The sequence below is a fragment of the Artemia franciscana genome, chromosome 8 (genome assembly GCF_032884065.1).
Source record: "Artemia franciscana chromosome 8, ASM3288406v1, whole genome shotgun sequence".
Taxonomy (NCBI): Eukaryota; Metazoa; Arthropoda; class Branchiopoda; order Anostraca; family Artemiidae; genus Artemia; species Artemia franciscana.
This window is the reverse complement of record NC_088870.1, coordinates 16,981,782-16,999,127: the sequence shown is the minus strand read 5'-3', so window position 1 is coordinate 16,999,127 and position 17,346 is coordinate 16,981,782. Positions and strand designations below refer to the sequence as shown.

Sequence of the window (17,346 nt, the reverse complement as noted above, 5' to 3'; positions counted from 1 at the left end):
TTGCCTTAAGTCTACTTTACTAGGTGCATGTAGGAAGCATACAAAGGTTTATTGGTCAGATAAACCAAAGACTCTTCCATACCTTCCAGGAATATTAGGAAAATTATCAGAAAGAAAAATAGAGCATGGAATAAATATCTAAAATGCAAATGTGACAACCATCACAGCAAATACACCATACTCCAAAACAAGCTGAGAAACATGACAAGAAAAGTTATCTGAGACCATGAAGAATCTATTGCAAATGAATCAAAGAAAAAAACCCCTAAAAATTCTGGCATTATGTTATAGCCAATAATCTTTCCCATCCATGCACCAACAGGCTAAAAAAATCAGATGGCTCCAGTACTACCAGCCCAAAAGAAATTGCTGATTGCATGAATGCCAGCTTTTGCACAAACTTCACCTCTAAGCCACCTGGTACTACACTCCCAACCATATCTCCTGTAACAGTACATAACCCAATGCCTCCTGTAACAATTACTCAAGAAAATATATTGAAAATACTAAGAAGTTTAAATTCCAACAAAGCTGCTGGACCTGATAACCTTCACCCTTGGCTTTTGATAGAATCTGCTGCTCACATTTCCCTCCCCCTTGCCATAATATTCAAAATGTCCCAGGCCAAAAAGTCAGTACCAAATGACTAGAGAACAGCAAATATTATACCAATTTTTAAGAAAGTTGATAAGGATAACCCAGGAAATTATTGACCAGTAAGCCTAATCTCAGCCATTTGTGAGATCATGGAAGGTATCATTAACCATGCTCTAATAAACTATTTAGAAGAAAATATTTATTAGCAATGGACAACATGGATTTCACAGGGTCAGGCCAATCAACACCAACTTTACTCAGTTGTCTGATCATGCAATTAAAATTTGGGATATGGGTAAACTGGCCAACACTATCTTACTCAACCAAGCCAAAGCCTTAGACAAAGTTGAACACTCATACCTGATGCTGAAGCTTACCAGGTGCATGAAGATATGATTGATTAGACTGGAGCATTCCTAACTGGAAGATCTCATTATGTCATGATCTATACTGATAATGGGCAATCCAGTTTTCTTCTCCACTTCCCTGGTCATAAGCAGCATCCCACAGGGAACCATCCTTGGGCCAACATTGTTCAGCATATACATATATATATACATATATTAACAACTATACAAGCTATCTATACAACCTTTTAACTTTATATGCTGATGACTGTAAGCTCATTGGGCCAACTGAAACTGAAGAAGAAAGAGCCTGCATTCAGCTGGACAACAGGCTATCCTCCTGATCATAAAATTGGGCCCTACAATTCAATGCAAATAAATGCAAGGTACTGCACATAGGGCACAACAACCCCCACCATCCCAACCATATAGGGTGTGATGGGTAGGAAGCAGTTGCTGAGGAGAGGGACTTAGGCATCATTCTGGACAAGGAATATAAATTCTACAGCCACACTAAGGCTCAGGTTGCAAAAGCTAGTCAAGCTCTTGGATTCATTAAGTGCTCTTTTGTAACCAGAAAGTCATGTGTGGTTACAAAACAATATAAATCCCTTGACTGTCCCCACCTTGAATTTGGCCTTTCCCCAAAATAAAATCAACACAAGAGCCCTTGAAAATGTCCAAAGCAGAGCAACCAAACTGGTCTGTGGCTCAAACAATGCCCCTTACCAGGATTGCCTAAGGTCTCTGAGACTTCCAACCTTCACATATTGAAGATATAGAGGAGATATGATCATGGCATGCAGGATTTTCAAATCCAGTCAACAGAACCAGATCTCTACCCCCTCCCTGGCTAAGAACTCAAGAGGTCACAGTCTGAAGCTTCACCTGCCTGGATATTGAAGAAGGGAATGATGTGGCTTCTTTTCCATTCAGGTGATCCCCCTCTGGAATAGCCTATCTGAGTCTACCATCCAAGCTGAGGCTCCCCACTCCTTCAAGGCTAGAGTCAATAGGGACTGGGAGTGGGCTGAGCCGAGGCTGGACTAGGAAGCTAAGCAAACATCATTATATCACTCACCACCAGCAAGAACCTACAGGAGGACCTATCACCTTATCTTGCTGGCAGATGTGATTTAAGGTAATTTAAGGTAAAGTAAGAGAGAAAAGATGTTCAAAAGGTCAAAATGGATCTATTAACAATAGTTTCATGACCCAAAACAATTGTTCAGGTAATAGAAAGATTGACCCAAAACCCTGCCCACTTTATGCATTTCTGGTTCATCCCATGGAGGAGGAGGGTCAACCAGAAATGGATAAACTTCTAGAGTTAGCATTTCTAAACTGTCATTTCTAATAATGTTTGAATTCATAATTAAAACTGTCATTTTCCTAACCTAACCCTTTCCTAAAATGGCAAAAGTAGCAGTCAATGTTCCTATTACCTGAACAATTGTTTAGGATCATGAAACTATTGTTAATAAATGCATCTTGACTTTTGGAACATCTTTTCTCTCTTGCAAAATTACTGCAAACTCCCTATTATGGAGTTATTATATATTGGCACATTAGGGGAGGGGGAATTGTAAAGCATTGCAAATATATCAATGGTTAGTTTACATAGCCTACTTAATATATGCTATACTTTACCCCACCCCCTGATATACAAAAATTTAGCCTAAATTGTTGCTAAATTATTACAGATTTACACTTTCAGATATCCAATTATACAATTATATAATTATCAAATAAAGTCAATTTGATGAACAGGCCAAATCAGCAAACTTATGCAGGCTATGCATCTAGCAAGGTCTAAATATGACTCTATTGAGGAGGGCTGATATGCAACCACAACAGCAGTGATTGCCATGTTTAAAAATAGCTAAGGAAATCAGATGCTATATTGTTTTTTTTCTTATCCAATTTACATTCTATACGAGACCCTAGCCACATAGGCCTAGTATTACCACTGGTTTGTGGTTAACATCCTATTGTTTGCTTGTCACTGGATATTTAATATGAAATGGGAATAGAAGGTTCTCACCCCCATGCTGACTTTCCCATAGAAATCAATTTGATTAGCATCCTCATAACTATTAACCACTTCCATTATTTCCAGCAATGATTCAACAAATATTAATTTTTTCCTTCTTCTAAGAATACAGATAAGGATGCCGAGCAGCGTTTTGACAACAGAGAATAAATAGCCAGTTGCAGTCGATTAAAAATCCTCAAAAATTATGTCGTAACTTTAAAATCCAACATTTTCCCTTGCAAGCACTACTTGTTAAACTTTGGTTTTGTGGAAACATATGCCCGTTATTCAATATCGCCTGACTTCTTAAACTAAATCCAGCAATCAGAGTCGGAAAGGCCTAGCTGGCTGACATTTTCAACATTTCGACACCAGGAAAAAGAAAACCCATTTGTTCCCTTTTAACCAAATAGTCATGAGTAACACTGAGTCACTTCTGAGTGAGTCCCCCTGACCATTAAGAATGTCCCCACGTGTAGATAGGGGAACTTCCTGCAGATTTGCACGGTACCTCCTGTAAAGTGAGGCGTAGACCCGAGGCTAGGGGGACCCAGTCTCTTTGAGTCTTGAAACGTAGTTAGAGCAACTTCAATACGGGGGTCAAAAATTCAGACGGAGAAGGAGGAAGGACCCTGTATTGTGCACTGGGCAGGACAAATGGGCGTATTTATACTTTCCGTTAGTCACAAACCTTCTCCCTCAATGGGTTGAATTGCTGGTGTTGCAAGATGCCAAAAGGGCACACTATCAGTAGTAGATGCAGTTGACTGTGCTAGAGACAGAGAGGAGTGGCTTATCACCGTGTGAAATCTAGCCAAGAAACCCTTTCATTGCTTTTATTGATGAGTGTGGACAAGAGATCAAACATAAGAACCAGTGCTACCACGCCCGGGATAACCAACGATGGCAATCCGTTAAGAGCTGCCACATTCGGGGCGTCTAGTGTCTATATAGCGTCGTAAATAGTAGTACAGGTGACTAGGCATATTCCCTTCTCAACGAACAAGGAAGCAAAATACAATCTACAAACAAAATCCACATTCGATGGAAAAATCATTTTAAAAGTAAACTGAATGCAGTCATCCACCCAGACCCAACAATTCTTGACATCTTCCCCGCAAGTTCTATAGACCCAAGTCCTCCTCCTCTTCCCTCTGAAACAAAAGCAGATATCAAAGTCCTTAAAACAAACAAAGCTGCCGGCCCTGAACTATCCAGCCTGAACTCCTGAATGTAAACTGCGAATCACACTTTGGCCTTTACTGCAAAATTATCACTGCTGCTTGGGAAAAAGGTCACTTCCCCTACCTTGCCGTGAAGCGGCGATAGTTTCTCTATATAAGAAGGTCTCTCAAGCTTTCTACAACAAATACCGCCCAATAAGTCTTACCAGCCATGTCGCAATAATCTTTATAAAAGTCATGATCTTATGTAGAAGAGCTGTTTCGGCAATGGTCATTCCAAAATACTAAGTCGACTTCTGACCTAATAGATCAACAATCGATCATATATCCACTACCCAGCGGATCATGAAAAAGTAGAGGGACATTGGCCATATCGTCTACTACCTTTTCATAAACTTTAAACAAGTTGTCAATTTCATATGAAGAGAAGGTCTATGTCACATCCTTCTTCACTTTGGTATTCTATCTAACCTGATCTATTTGATCAAAGACCTGTACAAGAAGTTCAGAGGCCGCATCATCATTGGAGGATGACTTGCCGAAAGCTTCAAAACCTTTACTGCAGCGCTACAAGGTTGCCTACTATCATCAGAGCTGTTCATTCTCTTTCTAAAAGCGGCTTTTGACTTACAGACAACCTGTGCGGCACCCTTGTCGGAGGAATAGTGATAAATAAAATAGCAAATGCCGAACGACATAGACCTAATAGCCGATTCCCTTCAAGGCCTACAATCCCAAGCTAACAGCGCTCACTCCTCTATCAACCACTTCGGGATTGCCATGAACACCCCAAAAACGAAAGTCACCCGCTACTTACGCAAACCCAATTCATAAGTAAATTTCAGCCTTCAGCTTGGTGGAGATATCATTGACTGGGTGAAAGACATCACTTACCTAGGTAGCTTACTTATTTCTGATAACAACCGATTCCGAGACATCAAGAGACGCCTGGTACTTGCGAACTCCAGTTTTAAAGCCGCAATGCCCATCGGGATGAATAAGAATTTATCAAAAATTCTCGAAACAAGACTTTTCTATTCTCTCATTATCCCGACTGCCATGTTTGCATGTAAATCCTAGACACCTGAAACAGACGATCAGAGTCACCTAGTTGCTTTTGAAACCAAATCGCTATGACGCTTCGCTGGTATCACATACCACGTCAAAGTCTTCAGCTCCAAGTTTCTCTATAATCTGAAAGGCAAAATCACAATGCTGGATAAAACAAACTACAACAGCTTAAATTGCTTAGATACACTCGACGCATGGTTAGCACTTGTCTTCCACAGATAGCCTTCAATGGACGAGTATATGGTACCCGCTACAGTGGTTACCCCCCGAAGGGATGGAAAGAAAAAATTCACCCAATAACCTGCCACAACTCTCTCGCCTGGCTGACAGCAGAAGTATCTACAAGACGCATATCAATAAACTGGTTAAAGAAGAGGCCCCAAAACGACCTTCGAGGACGGCCAGGACTTAAGTCAAGTAAGCCAAGTAACCAAAAAGAGCATGGTCAGCGGATGCTCATAAAAATAAATGCGGACAACTCATAGAAAATCAGTCCTTACATTCATGAGCTTAGATAATGCTTTGATTTCTTTAAGAAGGCCTTTGTCAGGAGATAACACCGTGCTTCAAAATTCACTCTCGTCAAGCCCAGTTTAGCCTGTGGTATAAATCTCAAAGTGATAGTTCTCAGACCTTTTTTTGTCAGTGTTCACGTTGTGAAATTAGTAAAAAACATGCTTTTGACTGTCTCATTCGAAAAAGGTAAGCTTAATAAGAATGGCTTAATGAGAATTTCTTCTCAATACTTTCTCATGTAATTGGACGTTCCATCACACCTATCCATGTAGTGTCTGCCAGGTTGTCTTATTTGATTGTCAGCCATAGTGCGAGAAGAATATTACCCTAAAATGCCTCCCATAGCTAACATACCAAAAACTTATTATTATCCTGAATTCTTATCTGTCTATGCATGATGATAGAAAAATATTTAAGGTGTCCATTGGTATTCTAAAGAGGAGAAGAATTGAATAGTAATTACTATATCATGAGAGAAATCAACGGAAAATGCGTTGGCTTATTAAAAGAGTTCTACAGTGCAGAAGAGAGCGACTTGTCAGCAACTTGTCTTGGTACTTGTCAGCCAATAGGCCTCATACTGCTGGGAACAGGCAGCTCAAGTATTCTCACATTCCACAACGAAAAGTTTGTGGAACGAGTATTTGCGAAAAGCAGTTTATTTTTATTTCTAGGTGCTGTTTCTAGGATTGCAGATCATTTGAAGATACTATTCTGTAGTCAAAGAGGTGAAAGGACTATATGGTAGTTCATATACCTTTATACCAATTCTGGAACTGGTTAAAAACACAATATTTGAATTAAGAGAAAAACGAAAAGTACCCGTTACTATTTTTCTGTCAGCTACTAGGAGCCATAATATACATATATATATATATATATATATATATATATATATATATATATATATATATATATATATATATATATATATATATATATATATATATAATGGTGACATACTACCTCTAAGCAGGGCATTAATAGTGAAAATTTTGGTGGGTTAGGGGAATTGGTGAGTTTAGGTTTACCAGATAATTGTCAGTAGGTAAAATCCCAATGCTTCATCGGAGACTTCTATGGGGTTTCTAACTTCCCGTACCTGCTAATAGTCACGCAATAACTCAAAAAATTAACTTAAAAACTTAAATATTTTTACACAAAATATAACCATTCACAAGCAGCATATAGAGCTATCCTCCTATTTGCTCTACAAACGGGAGGATATTAGGGGGTCAGGCCTAATTTTAGGGGTGAGTGCGGCTGGCTATTCACATGATCTAATTGAATAAAAAAGGGAAGTTTATTCAACTGAAAGTAAGGATGAACATTAAAACTTAAAAAGAACAGAAACTATTACGTACACAAGGGCGGAGGGGGGTTGTCCCCTTCTGAATACCTCGCTCTTCACACTTAAGTTAATAATACTTAGAAATCCACCACCCCCCTCTCCACGCAAAGATCCTCTAGACTCTGGAAAATTCAATACCGGAGAAAATTTACTCCAGGCAATTGTTTAAAATCTTAACATATAAAATTGAGTAGGTAAAGAGAAAGTAACACAAATAAAAATAATTTCGTTTAGGAATTCTGACAAATTCCACCGGTGTAAAATTCCCTCTGAGAAGATCCCCCCGGAAACTTCCCTCACCATGGAAAAAGTATCTATGTGAACATGAGTATCACGAACCCCCCTAAAAACAAAAACAAATCTATGCATAATTCCCAATAACTTATACTAAACGAAAACAAAGAGCGAATTTCAAAACTTAAAGACCTAACATCAGGGACTCTGGAGGGTCAAGTGATCTCCAAGGGCAGAGTTATTGGACCTTTCAACTATGCTCAACAATATGGCTATGTCAAAATTTTGACCACACGACTTTGGCGAAAGAAGAGGCTAGCTACCCTCCATTATTTTTAGTTACTTAAAAGGGGCACTACAACTTTTAATTCCCATTCGAATGAGCATTATTCCGAAATTCTAGGACCACTGGTTCGATGCTGTCACCCATGAAAAAAAAAACAAGCATCCGAGATTTTTCTTTCGACAAAAAAAAAAAAACAAAACAAAAAATTCCGCACTTTTGAAGATGTGAGCTAGAAATACCTGCAGGTGGGTTCTTTGATAAGCTGAATCTCATGGTGTGATTTTCATTATGATTCCTTGCATTTTAAGGGTAGAATTCCCCTTTTCGTAAAGAAGGTAAATTTTTCTCAGACCCTTAGTCTTTGATGGGTAAAATTAAACTTAATGAATCTTGTATATTTGGAATAAGCATAATAAGCCAATTCTTTTTATATCTTCACTGATATTAAAATCTCGTTTTTTACAGTTTTGGTAACTATTGAGCCGCGTTACTCCTTAGCTACTTTTCGTTATCACGATATGTTCGATTTCTAGTTCCCTAATGATGTGTGTTTTTTTCATACAGACAGCTAAGATAAGAAAACTTTCCCAGGACATTTTTCCTAACTTACTTAATATTACTTAAGATATACAATAAAAACATTCAAATTTTTCTTGCTTTGTCGCTTTCTAATATGAGTGTCTTTGATTATTCCAATTCTAATATGTCCAAGTTTCCGATCGCAGATAATAACTAAGGCGCACGTATTGGTAGCTCCATTGCTATGATGGAGCAATAAAAAATTTCACATTTTTCTTGCTTGGCAGTTTTCTTTGAAAATTTTATTTATGAGCTGCTGATAAAAATTTAAATTAAGTTTTGATTTTAGATAGTGATAAGCAAGACGGTGCCCAACCTTGTCGTTTGATTTTAATTAACAAAAACATATATCGGAGAAATTTCCTCTATATGACCCCGTGTGGGATTGACGCACATCCGTACACCATTCAAAAAGAAAACAAAACATGCTGGAAAGGACCACATAAAGCAGAAAGACAGTAAAGGAAGGGGAAAGACGCCAAAGAGAGGCAGATGAGACCAAGCATCTCGGAAAAAAGACTACACCAAGTCGCGAGACAGGGAAAGGAAGTCGCATTAGTATAAGGAGGGTCAGGTGAGACCAAGAATGTTGGGAAGGATAACAATACCCAAGAATACAGTCAACAAAGTCCCGAGGGACTAAGATAGTTTGAAAAGTTTAAAGGGACTAAACAAAGTTAGGAGATTCAGACAGTACTCAAGGAACTACAAGCGTATTAAAAAGGTCAGAAAGGACTAACATGATCTCGAGATCAGTATGACTCATCGAATACTTCTTTCTTTTCCAGGAAACCCATTTTTATTTAGTTTCCTGAGAAACTAGCTGGTTTTACTACTTAAATAGGTGTCTCTTCTTCAACCCCTTAATTGCACCTTCTAGGAGAGGAGAATACCATTCCAGATTTTTTTTCTCCTCTTCTGAACTTTATGTTTCTGTCAGTGAAGTCTTTTTTATCCCACAAATTTCGATTGTCTTACTATTTATGCTTCTTATTTATTGAAATTAAATAGAGAAAGCCTTTTTACATACATAATTTTTATTTTCTTAAGATTTCTGGAGCATAAAAACTTTTAAGATTTTAAATTCTCAAGTAAATCCTTTTTTAGTTTATCTCTTAAGGAACTAGGATCGTATCCTATTAATTTCTTATAAAATAGCTATTTTTTAAATGCTTAAACAAACATACCAAACCTAAACTTTTCCATCATCTTGCATCTCCAATGTTGCTACACCAGGTTAAAAGTCTGGGACCCATTTGAATAACTGACTATGGATTTTTCTGTATTGTTGGTGCGATTTAGATTGGCTTGTGAGGAAGTGTCCAGCTGAACTGGTTTTTGCCCCTTCAAGTTGGAAGATGTCGTTTCCCTTAGGACTCCGCCTGCTTCGGGCATCGGAAAAAAATTGGAAAAGAGTAGATTTTCAGGGCTTTTTAGGGTAATAAAGGTCTTTAATGATGGATTAGGTTATAAAATACAAACAACTGAATTGAAGATCCAAACGGTGCATTATAATCATTTGATTAAGATACACCTTTGGGCTCCATTGGTGTAGGCACCAGAATCACCTCAAATTGCGGAAGAAAAGTAGGAGCCTTAAATGGAGGAATCTGTCTGAGCTGGTGGAAACTATTCATGCTCGGCTGCTGACAGACCTTTAGTACCGTCATACCAACCCTCAAACATGTTATCAATTCAGCCTCGTTAGGTTTTCCCTTAGTTTGTATAAGTATCCCAAAGCCCTAGGTCTTGTGGTGAAGCATAGGAAAACCATGATTCACTTTTTGATGATTGGACACAGTCGAATACATACAGATTAAGAATTTGTCAATTAAAAGTGAAACTACAATTTTTTGTTTGACACGAAATGGAATTTCCTATCGTTATTTGTTATGAGGTCTAAACATTTTGTCAGTTGTGATAATGTCAAGGAATTGGAGAGTGAGGTAGGGGTTACTCAAATAAACCCAAAGTGGAACTGATTACATGTACAACTGAATGTGCCTTTTGCTCCTGTCTAGAGAAAATATGAATAAATTAAATTAAGATTGATGACGTAACAGTCAAAATTTATTTCTATTTTCCTTGAAAACTGGAAATCAAACATAATCAATACAAGCAAATCTTACAAAGGGCAGGTATATTACTGAAGAACAAGGCCAACCTGAAAAAGAAAGAAATTTTTTGAATATTTACACAAATAAATGCGTTTTTTATGCATCTATATACAAGAAATGTCTTCTTAGAATTTTGACGCAATATATATAATAGCGCTCTGAGAGGCAATAGATTACAATACCAGAAAATAATTAATATCATCCTTAAAGTAGTTCACTTAAAACAAATATGCTGAAAAACGCTTGTTATTAACTTGTTGATTTCCAAAAAAATACTATGTTGAAATATAGCAATGCTATCATTGGCCAAAACACAAGATTTTCTGAATAAGTCAGCGTGTGTGAACATATTGGGGTGGGGGAGGTCGGGGCAAAGAGTGGGGAAAAATCCTTGAAACGAGAATCAAAGAAAAAAAGGAGAAATAACTGAATATTCTATGAAATTATTGACCATACCCGGCTTACGTACGAGCTTGCTTAAGGACATTCAGAAAACCGAAGAAACATAATCATGTTAAATAAATAGCCAATGAAAATTTTATTTCCAAGAGAAAAAAAGTCTCTGTTCAAAAGAGATGTATACACAGCTGTCTAAAATTATTTAAGTGGTTTTCAAACCTCAACAAACAACCCGCATTCCCATTCAAAAGATATTTTTAAGGTCTTTTATATCGTTTAGATATACCATTTTAATTAATTAATCAGTGCTTGATCTATCCTAAATTAATTAAAAAGCTCTTTTTCTTTATAAAAGAAGCTTTAAAAAAAAGAGTAAATTAAGCAAAGATAAGCTGAAATAAAGCCATATAATAATTAGACCTCAAAAGGAACAGAATAGTTTGGGCAACGTGAAGTGTTGCGGCAATGTTTGTTCGGCTTCGCCGAGCAAAGTGTTGCGAGAGCAACACTTTGGTTTTGTTTCCTCGCTTCGGTTAAACGCTGAAGTTGCTAATCTGTAAGGATCTTAAAATAAACAAGTCCGCTACATGTCTTACCACTGGATCCAAATTGGTCTTACCATCAAATACGAAATAGGTGGGTTTGGCAAAAAAATGGCACATGGAGGCCACTCCACTCTTTACCTGGGCAGCATTATTGCGTTTACCGCAGATTTTATGGTGCACATTGCAAGATCAGAAGCTCCCTTTCAGAGACAATATTACCCCATTTTCAAAGGTAGGATGAATATTTATACAAAGAACAAATTTCATAGTTTTATTTTTTTAGAGGAAGGGGCATGTTATACCAGAATGTTTTGAATTTTAAATTCGCATATCCCGATCGCTCCACATATCAGTCACAAAGGCTCGGTTGTTATTGTATTTTCATTAACCAGTTGAATTCCTTTATGAGTTCTACTAGTTTTAGTTGTTTTTAATCTTTTTGACAAGTTTTCTTTTTTTTCAGGTCAATCTTATCATATTTGTTTTTTTTCTGCGTTTCTTGTGCGAATTCAGTCTATCTAGGCTTGTTATATCCATTTATCGAAAACAAATCTTACATTCTCTTAAAAACTAATAGATGTTTCATCAAATTATCTAAAGAGGGATAAAATCTTCCCATACCCCTTCTTAACGGTAAAATCACCCTGTTTTGAAAAGTTAGGAGGAATGTTTGTAAAAAGAACAAAATTCATAGAGCAAAATCGGAAGCTCATTTTGTTTTTGAGGAGGGAAGGGCGGTATTTCAGCAAAATAAAGTTCATGTCCATATATTTAGATCGTTAAATATTTTAATAGGTTTTCCATCATATCACTTATAGATGGATGAATTCACTCCTTATCCCTTGCTTGACATGCTAGGAACCTAACAATATATATGTCTATGTTCCTCAACATATTTCGTTCCTTATACTCGTTCTCCGTTCAACAGCTCATGGTGGCCTGACAGTTCACAGTCATGGAGCCCTAAGGAAAATTGTAAATTAGTTTAGGCACATTAGAAGACTTATATACTTTAAAGAGAGGAGTTCAAATTTTCAAAAAAAAATCTATTGTTTGTTTTTACAATCGTGTTCCCATTGAAATGTGTGAGGCACAGTCCCCTCTTTATATGATTTTCGGTCAGAGCTCCAGCCCTACTTCAGTAGAGAAATATATTGCAAGTACCTACACCTTGTTCGTTGCACTTGATTAAGCTACACATATGATCAATAATAAATATAGAGGTCAATGTAGAAAAGTCGCACACCCAAAAGTCATGAAACTGACACAAACTGAAACAAGATAAATAAAACAACAAACCTTTTCAGATGGCATAGTAGGACACTTCCAATTGTAAATATAATAGTGAAGTTCTCCGTCGCCAATTCCAAACTTCAAAGCCTCTAAGAATTCTTTATTGTCCATCAAATCTAAAGCATTGAATACGTCGTACCCATCCTAGAAAAAAATATATTCGAATAAAAGGTTTAAACATTACAAGTACTAACTAACTATAACTATACCTTATTCAGCCACTCATATAGTTCAAAAGACTCTTCTTCGGACACCAATGTTACGTTTCATTTTTAATAGCCCGTTCCCAATAGGTCCTACAAAATAAAATTTTTAACATTTATTTTTAGGAAAAAGCGATTATTCATACTTCGAATGGCATTATGCACATTTCGTGACATACTGCGAAATTTTTCGATTTATAGGACGAGATTCCCAGGCATGTACACCGGAGGGTAGGATCTTTGAGCATATCATCACTGTTAGAAATCTCCAAAATTTTACGACTTTTTCAGAGATCCTTGTATTATTCGTCTAAATTAACCACGAAAAAATTCGAACTATTGTCCCTCAAAATTATCGGGCCTTCTCAAAATCAAGTTATGAGCAAGAAACTGAAGATACTAATATTGAGCATGTCAATAATATTGATGTTGCTACTACTGATAATTCTCACAGTAGCAAATCACCTGAGATGAACACAGCTGCGCACATTGTTCTTCCACCCTCAGTCCATAGCTTTGTTTATTCAGCTCTCACAAGAAATTCCTCCTTCGTTTGATTTTTTTTTTATCATCTCTTCACACACCATTTGCGAAAGCCCTACGTTTCTACGTTCTAAGTTTGGTCAAAGAATTACTAGGGCCGTACTTATCTGGACACTAAAACGAATTTTTAACTTCCTATACAACTAACATAGGCTATTATGTTTGGTTAGCAATGTTTCGCACACAGTAATCAATGTTGAATCTTTTTGCTGCGAACCAGCAAATTATGAAACTGTTATTTCACTTTTTTTAAAGAGTAATTAACAAAATTAACTGCAAAAACTGGGATTGAATATTTTACAACGCTAACGATATTGCAGCATAAAAAAAGAAAGAAAATCTTTCCTTTAGCCTACTAAATAGCATAAACAAGAAAGAAAACAAAATCATCCTCACCACGAGGGCCAACTTATTAGGAATCATACAGTCTCTGTTAGACATGCAATACAATAACTGAATTTTAAAGTCCAAGCCTTCCATCTCTTCTTGATTTCCAGGAAATAATTATGGAAATGTTGATCTCAGATTCCTGAATTTCGAGATCCTCCAAGTTACTTTGGGAAAATTAAGATTTTGATAATTTTCAAAAATAGACTCAGAAAAGCCTATACGTAATGCGACTGTTAAGAGTGGGGAAGTACTGTTATCTTTTTAAATAATCTTCTCAACACATTATATGTCAAAAGGACTTGTCAAATTTGGAGATCAGACATGGTCACCGCCACAGAGGGTCCGAGAGGAGAAAGATTCCCTTAGGAAACGAAAAGCCACCCAAAAAACCTGTAATAAGATGAAAATGAGGAAGGCTCCTGTTTTAATCCCAGTAACAACAAAAGTATTTAATACCCCCAGTAGCAAAAATATTTTTAAAGCACTAAAGATGAAGACTTTTGGGAGTGATAACCTTAGGGCGGGGGTAAAGTCAAAATCCTAAATTGATGCCACGAGAATCTTCCACATAAATGGTGGTCAGGTCCCTACAAAATCTGATGGGAAGTAAGAGAAAGTGTCTTAGTTTCACATTCTCGGTGTCCTTTTCGATCTGATATTTGGGAGAGGAAGGGAAGACTATCCATAAATTCTTATCATTATGGAACTTACCAGAAGAGGTTGACGAGCCTGGACAAACTTGGTGTTTATCAGAACTTCTAGCAGAAGGTGTTATCGGCTCTCAACCTGGCATGGCGAGTAAAACTGATGATTTAATAATGTTCTGGGAGATTCAGACCTAACCTGACTTTGTGGAGGAGGGTGTCAAAATTATTGTCAACAGGAGTTACTAATTTAAATCAAACTGGATAGGAAGTAAAAACAAGTGTTTTTTTCGATCCATCAATAAACGATTTAACATCTATGCACGGCGGGTGGGGGGGGGGGGTTGAGTGGGTCTCTAAAATACTCATAATCCCGATTTCTGCTGCAGCAGGTTGTAACTCATCAACCAAACTTGCTCGGAAGAAAGTTAAAGTGTCTATTGAGTGCCTATTGAGATTTTGCACCCCCCAGTCCGACCTATAAAAGGGAGGGACTCCTATTCCATGTCAATCGAAACAGATCCCTGGATTTTAATCAGATTGGATGGTAAGCAAGAGCAGGGGGCCTGCTTCCGCGTTCCCAAACTGCAAATTGATTTCATATTCTGTGGTAAAGGAGCCTAATTTCAAGTAATCAGGACATCGACCAAGCTGGGCTGCGGGGTTTCGGATTATGCTAGTTGAAGTCCATGCCCACATTATTCTATTCTTGTGAAACGTGCCAGAATGCTTACCTGTTCCACGTTTCATTTTAACCTCTTGACCTAATTTGACTTCTGTAGGGAAAGTCAGGATCCACTTGAACAACCGAAACTAGGATATAGTTTATTTGAAATATCCTTTTGGAAACTATTTTGTCTTTCCTTTTTAAGATACTAAAAAAGGTCGTGGAAAAAAGATAACTAGTGTATCTTGTCCTCATATGATTGAAAGGAGTAGTGATTATGCCCGTTTTTTCTTATATCCTTCTAATATGTTTTTTCCAGTCAGTTAAGGAACACGTTTTTTTTTTTTTTTTTTTTTTTTTTTTTTTTTTTTTTTTTTTTGGCATATTGGAACAAACTAAAAAGAGAAACTAATGAAACAACTGTGTAGTCAAATTTTTAAAGCTTTAAATATTCTAGATAGTGCCCAAATATACCAAATATTAGCTTACGTTTTTCGCCACTATTAGTGCATCGTTCATCAGGTCCGTCCATTTTGTTTTCGTGGCAACATTCATAAAGGAATAAGCAGCTTTTATGCTTTTGTGGGTCGGATGACTCATCACAGTCGATGGGAGAGTGTAATAGCTTACCATATCTACAATAAAACAATAATTAATCCGAAGGATGGGGTAGTATTTTACTTACATGTGTTTGGAATATGCATTAAAATCCTTTCCTTGTATCTCAAATACATATTTAATATTCTTCAGATAGAGTATTTGAGATGCGTACTAAATATATATTTAAGTACTAAAAAAAATATTTAAATAGCTTTACCTTGAATAAGAAATTCAAAATATTTTGACATCCAGAGTTAATTACCGTCATGTCAGAACATACCGAATTTTATTCTGACCAACATATGACTCGTCGTTCTAGGTCACTTCGGAACGAATTTTGTGTGTTCCGCTCAACGGAACAGCGAAAAAGTTTGAATATCGATAAAGCATGAGGGCCTAAATTTAAGTTGCAACAATCCTTGACGGAAATTATTTCAAAATTAAGAGAGAACAAAGAAGAACAAAGTTTCTGGTAGTTGCAAGAGATGTTTAGAAAGTGTCTTTCAAGAGAGCCCTTCAGCAACATCCAACTTCCTCTTGTACCTGATGGTAGGTTAGGTTTATCATAGGAACATTACATAAAGGCCTGTAAATATTATTATTTAGCTAGTGATACTCAAGACTCAGGTTCAGCTGTTTCCTCTGAATCGCTAGAGCAATACGATCAGTTAGAGATTCTAGATACTTAAAGCAGTACCTTTCTGAACTGAATACTTTTCCTGAAGATTACTATGTATTGAAAAGAAGTAGCAAAATGCTATTTCACAGAATTTGACCTAAAAAAATAAATAAATGAAGAATATAGTCTGGCTTACAAACAGTAAGGATAATTACAGCCAATGAATGCAATTTTGTCAAGGATTTTAGAGAATTTGTAGCTCCTGATGATGTTGCAAGTGTGAATGCTGAACCAAATACAAAACCAGAAGACGAAGAGGTTCTGTCAGGTGAATCAGAGCAATAAGAGACTAGCGATGATAAAGTTATGGATTTATTTCAGATATCACTGCTGCCTTCGTGCCTGGTGCTGGAGCTAGTAGGAGATATATTAAAAACTTTCAAAGTTGAGAAGGTCAGTTTTGAAAAAAAAGAAAAAAAAAGATCGTTAATAAAGAAAAAATCCCAGTTCGAAATCAACTGTAAAATACATCATAATTGATTCAGTAGACCGGATCTAGCTAAAAAAAGACGAGTCTGTCCAGCCATTATTTAATCGTTTAAGCAAAGAACTTATCCGAGCCATTATGGTCCAAGAGGTAAATGAAATCCCGAATTTTTTATTAAGTGCTCTGCAAAAGCAAGAAAAGTAGGTTTGGGTATGGTATGAAATACTAACACAAGAAAAAAAGAACTTAGAAGCTGTCCAAAAATTTTCTTTTATTTCCGTTGAAAAAATGACGGATATTCCCACGGGGAGTTGCAATATTTCACTATCTTCCTTTAATTTTTTTTTTGATTTAGTCTTTGATTTATCTTTAATTTAGCGTTTATTAGTTGTGCTATTATATAGTTTTGACACCAGAGGCATTTGTCATTGGCGCCAAGTGTCTATTTTTCAAGGGACGGCTTGAAAGGGACGGCTTAACAACACATTCTAAAATTTCAAATTTTTATAACTTCTCTACACCCCTTTCAATCATTTTGTTAGGCTAAAAAATAAATCCCAAAAACTAATCAATGGATGGAAGCAGAGCGAAGATGGCACCTGGAATTTTTAAAGCTACTAGGCCGTAGACAAAATTGAT

General features: G+C 36.8%; 2 protein-coding genes across 2 annotated transcripts in view; both read right to left on the bottom strand.

Annotated features, from left to right (window-relative positions):
- LOC136030063 (proteasome subunit beta type-6-like) overlaps nucleotides 1–3,150 on the bottom strand; it is a 28,175-nt gene extending 25,025 nt beyond the window's left edge. The window contains exon 1 of the mRNA XM_065708690.1: nucleotides 2,989–3,150. Coding sequence (XP_065564762.1) covers nucleotides 2,989–3,054 — 66 coding nt within the window. The 5' untranslated portion in view covers nucleotides 3,055–3,150. The remainder of the gene's footprint in view (nucleotides 1–2,988) is intronic.
- Nucleotides 3,151–10,252: 7,102 nt separating this feature from the next.
- The window catches only part of LOC136030631 (glycylpeptide N-tetradecanoyltransferase 1-like), a 37,666-nt gene continuing 30,572 nt past the window's right edge, over nucleotides 10,253–17,346 (bottom strand). The window contains exons 9-11 of the mRNA XM_065709700.1: nucleotides 15,491–15,636; nucleotides 12,561–12,698; nucleotides 10,253–10,364 (exon numbers count right to left, since the gene is read on the bottom strand). Coding sequence (XP_065565772.1) covers nucleotides 10,344–10,364; nucleotides 12,561–12,698; nucleotides 15,491–15,636 — 305 coding nt within the window. The 3' untranslated portion in view covers nucleotides 10,253–10,343. The remainder of the gene's footprint in view (nucleotides 10,365–12,560; nucleotides 12,699–15,490; nucleotides 15,637–17,346) is intronic.